This window comes from Nuphar pumila, chromosome 3 (genome assembly GCF_984573655.1).
Source record: "Nuphar pumila chromosome 3, dmNupPumi1.hap1.1, whole genome shotgun sequence".
Taxonomy (NCBI): domain Eukaryota; kingdom Viridiplantae; phylum Streptophyta; class Magnoliopsida; order Nymphaeales; family Nymphaeaceae; genus Nuphar; species Nuphar pumila.
In genome coordinates this window covers 53,231,425-53,249,711 of record NC_143251.1, presented here as the reverse complement: position 1 = coordinate 53,249,711, position 18,287 = coordinate 53,231,425, and the positions used below count along the sequence as shown (strand labels likewise).

The following is an 18,287-nucleotide window of genomic DNA, read 5'->3' as shown; positions in this document are numbered from 1 at the left end:
GATTTATGAAGTTGGGTCCGAATATGATTTACAAATCAAAGTGGACCAGTTGACCAGGAAAGTTGATCAGTTACTGGCTAACCCAGCTTCATTGAATCATGAAGAAAAAGTGTGCGGGCTATGCGCTAGCCCTGCACACTATGTTTTGGATTGTCCAACTGTGCCACTCTATCTTGAATTCGTTCAGGATCAAGTGAAGACTGCCCAAAGTTTTGCCAGATGTGAACACCCCAAAATTTTATAAAAATTTCCTTTTTTGCCCCTAGCCCCATTTTTGAATAATTGAGTCAGTTTTGATCAAAATTCCACTTATTTCTTGATTTCACTGGAATCCAAATATATTTTCTATATCTGACTCAATTTCGGATCTGGATCCAATATCAAAATCTAATTCTGAGCCCTGTTATCCAATTTTTAAATCAAAATTATAAAAATATCAAAAGTAGTTTCTGAATGGCTCAAATAATTCATTCGATATCCATTTGGATCCATTATTCTATATTCCTCAATTCAAGATCCAAAACTTGAACATTTTCTCAAAACCCGGATCCATACCCATTTTCTGAAGAAATTTTCAAAGAATAGCCCTGAATTCTCATAAAACCCTCTTTTGTAAATATTTTCAAATTTTACAAAAATAGTTTAAAATCATTTATTTTCCCATAGTTTTAGAGTTTTTATTTCAAAAACACAAAAAAATATAGAAAATATAAGGGAAAAGAACAAAAAAATAAAAATGAAAAAAGAAAATAAAAAAAGAAAAATAGTTTAGAAACCCTCTTTTTGAAAGCCTTTTCGTAATTAAAACCCTCTTTGAGAAAAGTTTTTATAAAACAACCATTATTTTGTAAAATTTCAAAATCAGAGGGACCTTCTTTGAAAAAGGCGTAACGACCTTCTATTATAAAATAGAAGCCGAAGGCCCCCGATTTCTCATCCGTCTTCTGCCTCTCCATCACATTTCCTCTCGATTCCTTCTCATCTTCCCTCTTTTTCTCATTTCCTCTGGTTCTCCCTAAGCAATTGAAGAAGATCGACTGCAGCTACAGGTAAGCATTCATCCCCTTTTTCTTTTGATCCCCTGTAAAGACTTCCTATGTTGCCTTGCCGCATTCCTTCATTTTTTTATAGTACCCTTTTCGTTTCTTTTTTTTTATCTTAATGCATCCATGGTAGAATCAATCTGCATATAGTAGGATCGATCCACCCATTGCTACAACAACGGAATGGATGGTTCCAACATTTTGTTTTTTTTTATTTTACAATTTATTTTATCAAATTCCTTCGGCTTATGCAAGTGCGAATATCTGTTTATGTTTAGATCTAACACTCCTTCTTGCGGTTTATCATATCATTTTTTTTATTATTTATTTATCTTTCTTTCTCTGTATCCATTGTTATTGTTGGATTAGGCAGTAGATCTACAAACTCTCTAGTTTTAGATCTGCATTAAATCAATATTCCAACATCATATTTCCTCTTTATTTACAATTTATTGTCGAGTTTCATTAGTTCATATTTGAGTTTTGTCGATGTTCTTGTCATCGACCTGTACATTTCAACCCATATCTGATTTTGTTTTAAATTTTCCCCTTTTTCTCTTCTTTCTTTTCTTTTATCCTTGATCTTCTGTTTGCAATTTCCTTTGGTTTCGTTTTCTCGTTTTCATTATCCTTTTTTATCTTGATTTCCTGTTCATGTTTCTGATTTCTTATTTTCATCCCCTCGTTTTACATTATAGTCGATCCCCTGTAGCAACATCACCTATGCAGATCTGAAGGTGACTTTCATAGTGGCATCCGATCTGATCTAGTATCAGATCGGCTCCACTTTGTAGCAACCCTTCAATAGTCTTATGCGTCATTTATAATTATATTAGACTGATCTTCTACGACATTTTGGGAAATCAAGGAGTCCCCAATGCTTACCTTTCCTTCACTATCTGGTTTAGGACCAGTAGTATCCATGCGTCTCACATTCTTCTGAATCGTCTGTGCATTTCCTGATTAACATTTTTTTTTGCATTATATATCTAATCTGTAATCTCAAATTTTAGTTCATTTAAAATTCCCTTTTGGGTGATCATAATTGTTTTTTTTTATCCAACATTTCCTTTGTGCTTTTTTTTCTCTGTAAACCTGTTCATTCCCTGTTTCAGCCTTCCATTTCTTTAATTCACTCCTTAGCATCACTCTGTTAAATCCGACCATTTAGATAGTTTTATTCATTTATTTGATACATGTTGATAGCATCATTGGGTATCGTCCAACTTATTTGATTAATCAACCTCATGTGTTGGCTTCCTCTGTTCAGCGTCGTCTTGTTAATTTACAACATTGTGCTTCACCTGTTGATCCATTGGGATCGTGCTTGCATCATCTTCTATATGCATCTGCAATTTCCCCTTCATTTTTTTGTTTAGAATGTTAACATTAAGTGGCCAGGCCAATAGCAAGCATTCATCTCTGGTGCCAGCTCAATTCAGTTATATCCTGAAGAACGTTACAGACAATTACGGGGTGGCCTCTCAAACCAAGATAATGATGGCTACAGAGACAATTGTTGATGGTAAAGTGGTTTCTCGAGTTTTCCTGAATTCCTATCCAATCCGTTGCATGTGAGTGGAAGCTCTTACGGTGGTGTCTACGCTCCTGCTTTATCACTAAAAATAATTGATTACATTGAAGCTGGTGTAAAACCAAATATAAATTTCAAGGGGTACAGGGGTCGGCCAGTCCCTCTCAGCTATAGGTTCAGAATAGATAGCCTTCTGTAGTACAATCACCACCACATTTGTCTTTCCAATGTTACTTCCCTGTGCATTTTTATTCTACCACAACACATTGTATATAACATATTACATGTCCACCTTCACATATCAACACCCTTATCCCACCTTGCTGTAGCTATTTTGCAGCACCTTCACAACTGTCATCATACAACACACCACATTCTCCACTGTAGCATTCCACGCACAGCATCTCCATTCCCTCAATCACCAATGCACATTACACTTCATTCACATCACTCCATTTTCCCCTGTGCACCCTTACACTGTCCAACTCCAGCTCCACTCGGGCACCCTGCTGCATTTTTCCTATTTATTACCTAACATTTGCAGCATTTACACCATATTTTCTGTTGTATCACCTTTGCTGGTACCAAATCCCTACATTTTTCATGTACCCTACTACATTGCACCTTATCACTATTCATAATAGCTTTAAGTGTCACCTGTCGCACTGCTAACAATTCATTATATTCCCCCCTGCTGTCCACTGATACATCAACACTCATCTTCATCACACCATGTTGCTATGCTTCTAGCACTTCACCCAATCACTTAGTTCCCTTGCACTATGCTTCCATCCCCATCCACCAACAACCCCTGACACACTTTAACACTCATTCCATTGGGCAATGCACAATGCCCTCTCTCCAAGCATCTTAGGGGTTCTCCTTGCATTTACAACAGTGTAAATCACTGTTGTGGCTTATTTGAACCCACAACAGTGCAAAGCACTGCTGTGTTTCTCCTTGCACTTAAAGCAGTGCAACAACATTGTTTTCCTTCCACCTACATGCATATGCCACCATGTTTCCATCAGCTTAGGGATTAATATATATATACCTCCGATTAGTAATGCATATTTTCTCATTAAGTTTAGCATATTATATATGTATTACCACATCCATTTCTCCATCAATTTAAGATAATACCCATGTATTCTAGGTATATAAATTCTCATTTAGCTTTTAGACATGCATTCTGCAACATGACATTTCTCTTTGCTTGGACTAACTTGAAATTTGCAGGAATCAGGTAGAAGAAGTTACTTTTCCTTCTTAGTTTGAAAATTTTGATGTCAATTCCATTCCAAATTTGTAATAGTTAGATGATAATGAGAATTTTGCATTTCCAGTCTTAGAATAGAATGTATGAGCATGTAAATATCATGAATTGCTTATTTCATATCATTTTTGCTTTTATTTCAAAAATCCACAATGGTGAAACACGAATGGCACGTGCACCATTCTAATAAAAGGTAATTAATCCTAAGTAAATGATTTGCATTTATGGCCATAGTTAAAATGTGAACAATACTTAGGATTTTTATCTTTTATGGAATAACATTGGATCCACACTGGGTCTCTTTTCAAAAATCATCATATTTTTAGAAAAAATTTCTTCCTTTATTAGAGTTTGATTTGTAAATTAACTTAAAACGTATATTCATGGTCATAGTCAGGATATATTGAAGGTTAATTTCATTTCAAAACCCTATAAAGGCACCAAATGTATTTTATTCTTTATCTGAATTTAAATATAGATTTTTTTATAATACATCGGTGACCATAGTCAAGAATGTATTATAATATTAATCTTATTTTAATTCTTCTAAAGAATGAAATATGCTTTTCAAATCCAGTTTTCAAAATTCTTTTAATTCATTCATCATTTAGGATAGAATTACATTATTTTCTCAAATTTTTTTCAAGTTATCTTCAAAAATCCAAGTGATTTTGAGATATATTTTCAAATATCTTTCTCATTTCTCAAATCAATCTTCAATTCTTATTTATAAATTCAAATTCATCTTGTTATTCTCAGATTCTATCTTATTTCAAAAATTCAAACTTCAATATCCCAATTTCAAAGTTCAAATCAACTTCGAAATTTCAATCTCATCTTTAAATTCAAACTTCAGTTTCCAAATCAATTTGATATTCCAATTTCAAAGTTCAATTCAAGTTTAAAATTCCAAATTCATTTTCCAGTTCAAAATTCAAATTCGAAATCAACTCAAATCAAATTTCAAAGTTTAATTCAACTTTGAAATTCCAAATTCATTTTCCAAGTTCAGAATCTCATTTCAAAATCAATTCAATATTCCAAATCAAATTTCAAAGTTGAGTTCAACTTTGAAATCCCATATTCATCTCCCGATTTCAAAATTCAAGTTTAAAATCAAAGTTTATTCTCTATTTCTAATTCCAAAATCTTCAAGTTTTATCTAAGATTGAGTCTTGATTCTCAATCCAATTCATTTATCCAAAATCAAAGTTTTGAGTTTGATCTGAATCTCAAAATTTGGTTTTCCCTAAATTCAAGGCAGATTTCAGGATCAATTTAGGATTTCTCAAATCCACTTCCAAAATCAAATTCAATCTAGATTCTCAAATCCAACTCCATTGTTTTTATCTGGATTTTTCAAATCCAACTACCTTTTCAAATTCTATTTTGGATTTCTTAAATCCAAATCCATCTTCAAATACCATCTGGATCTTTGAAGTCCAACTCTATTTTCAAATCCCATTTGGATTTCCAAGATCCATTTTCAAGTTTCATCTGGATTTCTTAAATCCAATTCCATCTTCAAACCCCATCTGGGTTTTTCAGATCCAATTTCATTTTCAGATTCCATCTGGATTTCTTAAATCCATTTCTATTTTCAAATTTCCATCTGGATTTCCCAAAATCCAATTCTATCTTCAAATTCCATCTGGATTTCTCCAAACCAAATTCCATTTTTAAATTCCTTCTTGATGTTCAAATCCAATTCCCAAATCCATTTCCCATCTCTAGATCAAAATTCTTTTTCAAAATTGATTTTCGAGAATCAAATTCAAAGTTCATTTTGACTTTGAAATTTTATTTTTACTTCAAATTCTATCTCAGTTCCAATTCTCCTTATTCTCTTCATTCTTCAATTCAAGATCTATCTTCAAATCTTTGATTATTCCAAGACTTCGAACTTCAAGTCTCTTTTTCCAGATCTACTTCAAGTCTTAAGTTAGATTCAAAATCTAACTTTTCCAAGTCAATCTTCAACTTTCAAAAAACTATTTCTTCAAAATATTTTTAAACTTATTTCAAGAATCACTTAGAAAATCCAAAAATTTCTAAATTATTCTTCTCAAAAGCATACATATCTGCATCTGCATTACATAAGCATGATTCTATGTGCATTTTTAGACTTAGAATAAATTATTAGACAATATTTAGGCAAAGCAAAAGGCATAAATTCGATCCTTGGTTCAATTACCCCTGGTAAGGGCGCCAGGAACGATTAAACCTCCTACCGACAAGCGAATCCCGTCTCTCCATTTTTCTCACAAATTTTTAAAAATGGAGGCGAGTAATTTTCAAAATATTTTCAAATAAAGGTCAAGTGAGACCTTGCAAAAGAGTTCTTCTCTTCTTTATTTTCTTTTCTCTTCTGTCTTCTTTTCTATCTTTTATTCCCCTTCAAAAAGAGAATAGAGGCTAGAAAGAAAAAGGGAAGGAAAAGAGGAAAAAGGGAAAGAAAAGAGGAAAAAGGAACGAGAGGAAAAATTTTGCAATGATCACACCAGACCAGTGCACGATCCATATGCAGCCACCTATAACCTGGGATGGTGAAACTACCCCAACTTTGCATAGAGCTATCCACAAGCCACACCCCATCTGCCTTTTCAGACACAACACAAACCGAGTAACTTCTCACAAGGTTACTGTCATCCCACATTCCCTTAGGCCCTTCCCTCCCTAGCTTAGCTTGCTTTCTCCTCAGGAGCCCACATCGAGTCTATCTTTTCAGAAGACGCTCCTAGAGGCCTTTTCTGATATAAAGGTCAATATCAGCTCTCACACACATTCAATAGCAAAGCTAGAGACCTAGATGGGACAGTTGGCTGAGGCCTTGAGCAAGCGAAGCGAGGGAAGTCTCCCAAGTCAACCTATTGTCAACCTGAGGGGTAAGGAACCCATGCGCAATGGCCTACATCTCAAAGAGTCTCCTCAAGAGCAGGCCAACTTTGTTATGACCCTTCAAAGTGGGAAGAAACTCTACCCTATTCAGGAGAAGACTGGAGAGCCCAGTGACAGACCTATTGACCAGTTGATCTCCTCCACTAGGCCCAAGGAAAGCAGGCAAGGCCCACGACCTATGTCTTCTCCTTCATATATTCCTAGAGCTTCTTTTCCTCAGGCTTTGGAAAAACAAAATGATTTTGGAAAGCAGGGGGCTACAATGCACGAAATGCTTGACATATTTAAGCATGTTCACATAAACCTTTCCTTGCTGGATGCCATCCAACAAGTGCCCGCATATGCAAAATTTCTTAAGGAACTTTGCACCCAGAAAAGAAAGTCAAGATCGTTGCCCAAGAAAATCTTTCTGACTGAACATGTGAGCTCTCTGTTTCGACACCAAGCCTTACCTAAACTGAAGGATCCTGGGCCACCGATCATCTCTTGTGTCATAGGAAACATAACCATTGAGCATACATTACTCGATCTTGGGGCAAGCCTGAATATACTATCGAATTCTCTTTATGACATTTTTGGGATTGGAGATTTAAAGCCCATAACAACCATATTACAGTTGGCCAACAGGTCTGCCAAGATCTCCTAAGGAATATTGAAAGATGTGTTAGTCAAGGTTGAGGACTTTTATTTTTTTGTTGATTTTCTCGTTCTAGACATGAAGAGCATTGATGTCGCTCACTAGACCCTCATTATTCTTGGGAGACCATTCTTGGCCACTACCAACGCTCATATTGATTGTCGTACTGGGAAGATGGATATTTCTTTTGGCAACAAACACTTATGCATAAACATTTTTTATATTGCTACTAGAGCGACAAGAAATGGCGAATGCTTCCATGTGATGGACGTCAAAGGAAAGCAATCTGATTCATAGTTGGATGATTGTATAGGTAGATATTCGATTTATGGCTCGCTTTCTTGTGAGAATAGTTTTCACGTGGAGACTAAGTTCGTTCTTAGCATGCCAGAGAGCCATTGCAGGGTCCAGAGAGGTAGCGTTAGAGGAAATATAGTGGGCAGGGTCATAGATGAAACCATTCTCCTCAAACCTCTAAATTGAGCATGACTTCACGTCTATTGATCTCATAGACGATGAAGGGTCAATAGAAATATGTCTGGCTGAAGACGTAAAATTTAGTGCTTTATGGGAGGCAACCCATATTAGTGTTGTAATCTTAGTAGCTGTGATATTTTTCTGTCACTTTCTTTGTTCATGAGCATGAATGATAGATCATGTATGCATTGTATTTTGTGCATTTTTATGAGTTATAAGCATTGAGATAGGTGGAATCTCTGCAGAGCCAGTACAGAGCAGCATCCGGTAAGATTCTATAGTACGGATTAGGTGACTTCTACCACTTTTCTTTTATTTCTTCTGTTTCTCATGTGCATTCATATAGTTTCATACAAGCATGGGGGAGTGACACTGAGGACAGTGTCATTCAAGCATGAGGGAGGGTATAGTTTTTACACCCAAATCTTTTTCTGTCTTTGTACTTGCATATTGATGAAAACTCATAAAATTTGGGCTTTTAAAGATTGAGTTTGACCTTATATGAATGCTTTACATAATCTAATGTTTTTAGAGAATTTTTAAGCCTCACAAAAAATATTTCTGACACTGATCTAGAAAAATATGGTTATTTATGCAGACTTCAAAGAAATAGCAGTAGATGTCTGTTAGAGTTTATTTTGAATTATAAGTATGAATATGTATAATTTATTTTTGAAAACTAAGCAAATGAACAAAATTAAAAAGAAGAGCTCAAAAAGTAAAAAAGAGCATACATTTAGTTGTTTGATGTCTTCATATTCTCTAGTAGCTGGGCACAAATACAAGTTAAAATGTTTGATTCCCATGCCGAAAAGGATAACGAAGAAAGACACTTCTTTGTCTAAGTTAATATATGTGGCCTATTTTGTTCGAGTAAGTAGAGACTGAGGGGTGTTTACACCTGGTGCCCTAAAGCCATCTGGTTTGGGAGCCACCAGCTCGAAAGCCCGTTACATGAACTTTATAGAGAGCCTAATAGATGTTGACATTGCACATGACAAGAAGTAAACTATACGTAAACTATTTAAATTGAAGGTCTAGTGACTCGAGCAATTAAGTCCAAGGGATACTTTGTATCTGGTGCCCTACGGTCATCTGGCCTGGGAGTCACTGACCCAAAGTTCGTTACACGGGTTATGAAAACTGAAAATTTGAAACAGTGCTCAGCAAAAAGAAAGAAAAAAAAAGTGAAAAAATTTGAAAATTTAGAAAAAGAAAAAGAAAAAGAAAAAGAAAGAAAAGAAATAGCATAAAAGAAAAAGTTCACTGCCTAAGAATAAGTATTGAGAAAACCTGTGCAGAAAACATATGAGTGAGGAGAAATAAATAATATGTATATATTTGATTTTCTAAGAATAAAGCATAAATGATTATGATATTTAGAAAAGTAAAAGAAAATATTTTATTCTGTGATGGCCTGTAAAAGACTCTAATCATGTTTTGAAAGTGTAATGGCATGAAATATTTATGAAAATAAAATCCTCAATTGCCTAATATTTTTTGAATTTGAATCTTATGCATACATGAGAGAGATGTTTGTGGGTAGCATCACTGCAAACCCTCACGAGACCTTACTCGTCCACTGGGGTAACCCAGGGGTTTAAATGGCTTGTTGCATACGCTAAATACAACTGTGATTTCTACGAAAGTGAGTTAGGTTTTTACTCTATTTTTCTTTTGCTTTTTGTTCAGGGTCAGTTTGCTCGAGGATAAGCAAACAATAAGCATGAGAAAATTTGATCATGCATATATTTTACATTTTATTCATGCTATTTTATACATGATCCATAGAAAAATTGCATTAAAAACTTATTCTTATCTTTATTTTTGAGAAATCATTTTAAAATCGAAAAGATAGGAAAATCTCATATTTCATAACTTGCCCTGCATTTTTTAGTGTTTTAGTTAGTTTAGATTTTTTCTAATTCATAGCCTAATTAGATTATGTGTGTATATACTAATTTTAATTACTTTAGAAAAATTTCTTTTGAAAAACACATTTTTGAGGAAGACCTATTTTGGAATTTTTAAAAATTTTCAAACTTTCATAGAAAATCGTGTTTTAACCTAATACTTAGTATAAATAATAGTTTTCAAGTTGCAACCCACATTTTTTTCCTTCTGAGAAAATGCAGGCCTCTTCTCCCTCTTCCCTTCCTCCTCCTCTTCGTTCCCAATCGGTTCTCCCTCGATCTCTTCCTTTCTCCCTTTATTCATCTTGCTTCTAACATTTTTCTATCGTCTATTCTTCTTGCCTTGGTCGATGGAGGTACATGCAGCTCCAGGAAAAACCATCTTCTTCCTCTCAACCCTTCCATCGGAAGGGGATCGTATGGTTTGCTTCTTCTTTCCCGTTTCACCATAGTTTTGTAGTTTTAAGTTTTTGCATATCATAAATCATTTTATTACATATTCAGCATATTTAGTTTAGATTCAGCATCTGAAAATATAAAAAGAAAAAAATATACAGCTTAATCTAGTTTAGCCATTCTCTTGATTTACATGTAGGATAATAATATTTTATTCTAATCGATAGTTTTAACATAAGAGTTTCTGATATTTTCGTTAGGGTAATTTAGTTTATGTTAGATATAGGGAAAATCTAGTCTAGAGTGATTATTTTTATATTTATTATTCATTAAATTAATTAATTAGAATTTTCTAGTTTAGCTCACTAGAGTTTTTTTTTGCTAGTTTATGATTTTTGATATTTAGATTTAATCGTTCCTGTGTTTTTTTTAGTTATAAGTTAGTTTATTCATTTATTTAATCATGTATTGCATTATTTCTAGCATGTTAGATTAGTTAGTTTAGGTTAATTAATTTTAATCAGTTATTTCATTGTAGTAGAACTCGATAGGTAGTATAATTAAGTAATTAGTTTTGTTTTGTTATTTTAATATTCAGCTGAGTAGTTTAAAATTATTTAGTGTTTCGTTAGTTAATTAATTTTTTTTCAAAATTTTAATTTCGGTATTTAGATTATAATTTAGTTGTTCAATTATCGTTTTAGGTAGAAATAATCTGTTTTAGCCGATTTAGGTAGTAGTAATGTTAATTATTTCTTTTAATTAGTAATCTTAGTTTAACATTAAATCTAGTTTTTCTTTCAAAAATTTAATTAGTATATGGTCAGTTTTATGTTATTAGAATAGTTAGAAATTAATTAGTTAACTTAACTTAGTTAAAGTAATTAGCAGATTCTTGCATTTAGATTTCATTCGATTAACTTAAGTCATTAATCTAGCTAGTTTAGTTAAGTATTCATTAGTTTGTTTTAGTTTTGTTTAGAATAGTTATTAATTAACTTTAGTTAGTTTATATAAATTGTAATTCACATTATTTATTTTGGATATTTGTTCTATTTATCATGCATAGTTAGTTTAATGAACAAATAGCCGGTTTTGCTTTTACTATTTCATTTAGTCATCGATTAGTTTAGGTAAAAAATTTATTTCAGTTTTTATTTATTCATTCTGAAAATCCATACAACACTTAGTCTATTAGATTCTTTTAGTTCTAGTTTTCTTGCTTTTTAGTTAGTTAGTTAATTTGTTAGGCTAATTTGTCTTCTATTTAATTTGATTCATAACTTAGTTCATATTTGTTCATAGTTAGTTTTGCTATTTTGTTTTTTAGCACTTTAGTTTGTTACAAGTTAGTTCATAGTTATTACATGTAGTTAGTTTATTTCATGTTTTTGTGATTTTTAGCTGAAACTAACATTGAATTTCTGTGAGTTTTTGTGTTTTGTTTCGTGTTTCATTTTTTGATTCTTGCAAAGAAGCATTTAGATGTGCGGTAAGCTCTCAAAAGTACCCTAAAAGAGTCTCTCAGGTCCCCAAAAGATCCTCTCAAAAGGCCCTTCAAGAAACCAAGCAACCCTCCAAAGAAATGAAAGATTATAGTAACAACAAGAGGGAAGTAGGAGATGATAAAAAGGGAATAAAAGCTTGAGCACTGAAGACCTTTTCTTTTATTTTTAGATTAAGATTTATTTATTTTAGTTATTTAATTCATTGGGTCTATAATAAAACCATTTATTTATTTGTTTAAGCTCTTCGTAGAGGGCCACACTCTCAATTATTTAATCAATTATTTTTATTTTTAAGGCAATAAAGAATAGCTTAGTTGTTTATAGAATACAAAGTATTTTTCCCGTTCCCTGAGATCGACCCAAACTCCACCACTGGTGCGAGCCGGTTTTTATTTATTTGGTGTATGGCTTTCACATTGTTTTTACATAAAATATTGTTTTAAAAATCATTTTCATAAAACTCACACCAGTGACTATGCCCTAAGGGGGGTACTTGAGCTTTTGAGCCCTGAATGACCTCAAGGAATGAGGTGCGTGATACAATAATATATCTAATAAAGATAGTAGACCCAATAACCCATCCACGACAGATCTACTTAGAGAAGGTAGAAGGTACAACCTTTAGTTACATTAGGCATGTAGGTTCACCTGTGGTGCCACTTTGTTTTATAAGCGAGGCATCTTATTGATCTCCAGTCACTTGAAGTTAGGGATGCCATGTTTTTCAGTGTGTTTTAGGTGATTACTTCATCTACTACAGTAGTGTTAGATGCATCCACTTTTAGTTATGACTGTAATTACAGGAATTCTCTTGGTCACAGGCTGCCCATTTTAGAACCCCTATTCAGGTTGACTCTTCAGGTACATCAAATAATATACTCTTGAAGTAGCATTGCTGATGTAGTGAGGGCTCGAGTACCGTGAGTTAAGTAATTAAGATGAAACAATGAATTATATATACAGTTTCAGAATTGTTATCTTTTGTTGATATTCATGTCGTGAAAATCATATCCCAAATACGTAGTTGATGAATTGTGAGATTTATGCACAGTTTCAGATTTATGCATTATTATCATATCATAGATATGTCGCTGAATGAATCATGTTGTCTATATATTGTGAATGCTTGTTTGAAATTGTGACCAATATGTGAAAATGAATACTTTAGATTGCACATGCTTTATGTTGTGTTGCATCTTACCAGCTTGAAAGAAACATACCTCATTTTATAGAGAATGCAGGTGAAGAACGTTAGTTAGAGCGATGGCGCAGTGCAGGACCAAGGCTGGTGAACCATAACACTATCAGTAGTTGTTCCTTGGATTATTGTGGGGTTTCTGTTTGGAGGGAACCATTTTGACAATTTACATTAATGTGATAATTTGATGTTAAATTAATTATCTTTTTTATTTTGATGAATGAATTTCAAAGTTGGATGTATGGAATCGTTGATTTTGGAACGAGATCCAAGTTCTAAGAGGAATGAATTTAGTCTTGTGTAGTTTTCTTTTCATTATAACTTGCCCATAATTGTTCAACTTGTATTCAAACATTTTTTGTTTGAAAGATTCGTATTTATAAAAAAAAAATCTAAATTCTTAAGTTGAAAATTTTGGGGCGTTATAGAGCATACCTTGAGGTTGATCATCGGTTATTTGGGCATCTAGTCCAATCTATATCGAAATACACAATTATTCCTTGGGACTTGAATGGTCTGAAAATTAGTCCATATTGAATGGAGGACATTTCATACCTCATGATGTGTTTGACTACAGCCCAGTGCTCCAAAGTTGGACGGTGCATAAAATGGCATACTTTGTTCACACTGAAGGAGATGTCTGGCCTGGTCAACATGAGATAATGTAATGAACCTATAATACTTTAATAATATGGGATTATCAAACGCTAAACAACTTATTTCAGAAAGTTTACTAGATCCAGACATTGGTGTGGATATGGGATTCACGTCAAGCATGTTAGTCCTCATAAGGAGATCAAAAACATACTTTCTTTGTGAGAGAATATGGCTCTATTGAGTGTAGGTAACTTCTTTTCCAAGAAAGTAATGCAACCTGTCAAGATCTTTAAGAACAAATTGTTTCTTAATAGATATAATGAGATTATCAATATAAGGCTGACAATTCTCAGTGACCAAAATATCATCAACATATACCAAGATAAAAACCTACACTTTATCTTTATGAAACATAAACAATGAAGGGACAATTTTGGATCTGACAAAGCTGTGCTGAATCAAGGCATTACTCAACTCTAAAAACCAGGCATGTGGTGTCAGTTTCAATCCATACAAAGCCTTCTTAAGTTTACATAAATAACAAAGAAATTTTGGGTTTTTAAAACCAGGTGGTTGAACCATGTACACATCTTGTTCTAAGGTACCATTAAGAAAGGCATTATTAACATCAAGTTGTCTGGCATCTCATCCTGCACTTAACGCAAGAGATAAAACAATACAAATAGTGGTTGGCTTGACAACTGGACTAAATGTTTCATAGAAATCAACTCATTTTTTATGAAATCTCCCGATAACTAAATGATCCTTATACCGTTCAAGAGTCTCATCAACTCTTCTCTTTATCTTGTAGACCCACTTGCACCATACAAGATTATGACTCTTATCAGGAGGAATTAGTTGTCATGTGTTATTTTTGATAAGGGAAACATACTCTTCATTCATGGCTCGACACCACTTAGGTTCTGAGTAGCTTGTTTATAGGTAAAGGGTTTCTGATCTCAGGTAAGTTCACTTAACAAGGCTATAGGAAGGGAGTATTTTGCACATGGGGCACTTTGGGTTTAAGAGTTTGATCTTGAGCACATTTATCACTTGATGTGTTTTGTGAGGCATAAGAAGAGGTGTTGTCTCATGAGTTGGTTCAGGTACTTTAGGTAGAGCTCCAAGGTTGACAACTAGATTAATGTCAGGTGAGTCATGAGATGCAACATTAGATGACTTAGTCTCAGTTCCTATAATAGGTGAGGACTTTTCTGATGATGTCATAGGCTTGGGATCAATGGAAACAACAATTGGAACATTGATGTGACTGGGTGAACTCTGGCTTTCCTGAGGTTTGCCTAAAGGAAATTTTCCTTCATCAAAGACGATATCTCTTGAAATGACAACTTTATGAGCTTGAGGTTCAAGACAAAAATAACCATGGTGGTTGTCGCTATATCCTAGGAAAACATGGACTTTGGATATAAAACCAAGTTTATTTTTTCTATATGGTCTTAGGTTTGGGAAGCCGACACAACCAAAGGTCTTGAGAACTTATAATATGGTCTTTTCTTAAATAAGATTTCAAGGGGGCACTTGAACTTAAGATTTGGTGAAGGTAGCCTATTGATGAGGAACACTGTTCTAGAGAAGGCATAGGTCAAATACTTTTGTGAGATATTTGTATGATCCATTAGAGTCAAAGTAGTATCAACTACATGTTTGTGCTTTTGTTCAGACACACCGTTTTTCTCCTATGTATGAGGACAAGAGATACGATGCCTAATTCTAGATTCTTTTAAGAAAGAATCACGAGCTTTGTATTCACCACCACCATTGGTATGTAAATATTTGATTTTCTTTCCAATCAAATTTTCAACCAGCACCTTAAATTCATAAAAAATATGTGCAATATTAGATTTATAATTCACCGGATATAACCAGGAGTACTTTGAAAAGGCATCAACAAAAACAATATAATATCTATAGTCGTTTTCACTAGCCACTAGGGCTGGATCACACACGTCAAAAAAAATAATTTGTAGAGGCTCAAGATTTTCATAGGAAATACGAGAAAACTACAATTTATGTTGCTTCCCCATTTGACATGCAGAACAAATGTGAGTATTACTATTAATATAGGACAAATCGAATTTTGAATCACCTTTTGAACAACCCATAAACTTACATGTCCAAGCCTATTGTGCCAAGTATCAAAATTAACTTTTCACCTACATAAGCACTTTTATTATCAAGATTTTTAAAGGAATCAACAAAATAAAGTCCATCTTTAGCTTTTCCACGAAGAAGCTCCTACCCAGTTTTGTTGTCCTTCACACTATAATAGGATGAATGAAACTTTAATGGTACTCCATTGTCTTGAGTGAATCTTTGCACAAAAAGTAATTTCTTGGTTATTTTAGGAACATGAAAAACTCTAATTAGCGACAAACATTTGCGACAGATTTTTTCTGTCGCAAATTAGCGATGGATTAGCGAGAGAAAACTATCTATCGCTAACATTCAAAATATTTGCAAAATTAGCGACGGAAATATCTCCCTCACTAAATCCATCACTAATCAGCGACGAATTAGCGAGGGAATTTTTTCGTCGCCAAACACTACAAGAAAAATGCTAATTAGCGATGGAATTATTGAGGGAATTTTCCCGTCGCTAATTAGCGATGGATTAGAGACGGAAAAATTCCCTCGCTAATTCTGTCACTACTTTTCAATTTAAACCGTCCCATGTAAGGCACGAAATTTTTCCTCTCTCTCCATTCGAAATTTAAAGGTAACAACAAGAAACTTGCCGGAGAACAAATCCAATTGATAATTTACACGTGTCACCATTTACCATTAAAATGCCAAACGTGTCGTCGTAGAGAACGAAATACTACCAAGGAACTAAGTAGTGCTTGTGGGCTCTACTGCTTCCTCTTCTCTCTCTCTCTCTCTCATGGTCGTGCTTGGCTTAATCCTATCTGCGACGAAGCTTGCCGGAGTCTTGGTCACCATCACTGTGGCAGCCAACATCCTGTCATTTCGGCATTACCGAAAAAGGTATCTCCGGCCAATCCGACCACCATTTGATGAATCGTCTGATACGCTCAACATTTTTTATATTAACTCTGAAGGTAACAACAAGAAACGAAAATTCAAACTTCGATCAATTTAGTTCCTTCTTAGTTTGTGTATGGTACTTCTTTATGTGCTTCCTTTTTTCACTGCTATTGCAGTTGAAGAAAACATATTTTTCTTTGGATTAGCCACGCCCCCTACACATGTTGAGGACAAGCTAAATGATGCTTGGCTTCAGTTCGCAGAGGAACGCGCCTGTGGGGAGGCAGGATCTACTCAGAGCTCTCAACAAGTTGATGAATTAATGACTTCTGCATCAAGTGATGGTGGATCTCAGCAGGGAGCATTGGGAACTCATGAAAATAAAAATAAGAGGAGGAAGCCTTTGAAGATTTCGATGGAGGCCGGAGAACGCGCCGGTTCTGTGCAAAAGACCCCGCAGTGGCGGGCCGGTCCGCTCGGGTGCAACGCATGTGTGGTGCGGTACAAGTCCGTCCTATTGCTGTCGGAATACCGCCCAGCAGGAAGCAAATTTTTTTATTTTTTTTTATTTTTAAATTTAGCGATGGATTAGCGACGGATATTATCCGTCGCTGATTTAAAATAGCGATAGACTCATGACGGATCATGTCCGTCGCTAATCCATCACAAATTAGCGACGAAAGTAGCGACAAATAAGTTATGTCGTCGCTAATCCGTCACTAAACTGTTTAGCGACGGATTAGCGTCGAATTATCGACGGATTTAGGTCGTCGCTAATCCACAGGTTTCTTTTAGTGATATCACTAACAAGCAATTTATATTTTTCAAAATGAAAAGAAGAGCTACCAATATAAGAAATTTTCAAACCTTTACCATTACCAATCTTCATAGAATCTGGGCCTGGAGTGGGTTGATAGGACGTTGGAATCTGGTGAGATGTAATAAGAAGCCCCTAAATCACGGTACCATGCATCCTCTGTTGGGACTGAAGAAGTTGCATGATACACGTGAGGTGGTACATTTTGATTTTCACTTGTAATCAGCCTGCAAGCCTTGGTGGAGTGCCCTGGCTTATTGTAGAATTGGCAAGTGATATACTGCTTGTTGCCATAATCGTTGGGCGATGAGCTCCCTCCAAACTGATTGGGTGGTCTTCCATAGAATTGACCACCTCTTCAATGACCTCTAAAGCTTCCTTGACCACCTCGGCCTTCTTGATAGTTTCCTCAATTACCTCCTTCTCTTTGAACAAAATTTGCCTTAAAGAAGCTTTCTTATTTTCACCGTTTTCAGCATGATGAGTTTCTTGTGATAGAAGCAGGCTATTCTGTTTGGTTAATCTGATTGGGGCTGATTCATCCCGAGTGTTAATGAAAACCCAAAATGAGTCGTACTCATTGGGAAGACGTCGAAGAACATAGAGAATAAGATCCTCTTCTTGAACAGGTTTCCCAACAAGTTGATATGCAATCAACTTAATTTTCTAGATGTATTCATCAATACTTTTGCTTCTCTTTTTGAAGCACAGAAGTTGCTTATTCAATTGCATAAAATTTGCATGAGAATGTACAACATAAGCTTCTTTGAGGGTTTGCCATACCTTATATGAAGTGTCCAAACCCATAATTTGGGTGCGGACATCCTCAGACATTGATGAAATGATCCAACCTAACAGAAGCTGGTCATGCCATCCCTAAACAAGATACTCAGGAATAGGGACTTGCTTCCCATCCTGAGTAAAAAATTCAGTTGGTTTGGCCTTTGAACCATCAATGTACCCTTGCAGATCAAATGAGATTAGCAA

General features: G+C 34.7%; 2 protein-coding genes across 2 annotated transcripts; both read left to right on the top strand.

Moving 5' to 3' along the window:
• The first annotated feature begins 6,662 nt into the window (after positions 1 to 6,662).
• On the top strand, positions 6,663 to 7,397 carry LOC149842897 (uncharacterized). Its single transcript, XM_090000758.1, has one exon. It carries the CDS (start codon positions 6,663 to 6,665, stop codon positions 7,395 to 7,397), a length of 735 nt encoding a protein of 244 aa, XP_089856884.1.
• Positions 7,398 to 16,379: 8,982 nt separating this feature from the next.
• LOC149842896 (beta-glucosidase-like SFR2, chloroplastic) lies at positions 16,380 to 17,610 on the top strand. Its single transcript, XM_090000757.1, has 3 exons — positions 16,380 to 16,557; positions 16,660 to 16,979; positions 17,527 to 17,610. Exons 1-3 carry the CDS (start codon positions 16,380 to 16,382, stop codon positions 17,608 to 17,610), a joined length of 582 nt encoding a protein of 193 aa, XP_089856883.1.
• The last annotated feature ends 677 nt before the right edge of the window (positions 17,611 to 18,287 follow it).

Excerpts from the sequence above, each read along its gene's own strand:
- LOC149842897 (XM_090000758.1), top strand. The coding sequence starts at position 6,663 with ATGGGACAGTTGGCTGAGGCCTTGAGCAAGCGAAGCGAGGGAAGTCTC.
- LOC149842896 (XM_090000757.1), top strand. The coding sequence starts at position 16,380 with ATGGTCGTGCTTGGCTTAATCCTATCTGCGACGAAGCTTGCCGGAGTC. Across the intron at positions 16,558-16,659 it reads TTTTTATATTAACTCTGAAG|TTGAAGAAAACATATTTTTC; the intron begins GTAACAACAAGA and ends CTGCTATTGCAG. Across the intron at positions 16,980-17,526 it reads TCGGGTGCAACGCATGTGTG|CCTGCAAGCCTTGGTGGAGT; the intron begins GTGCGGTACAAG and ends ACTTGTAATCAG.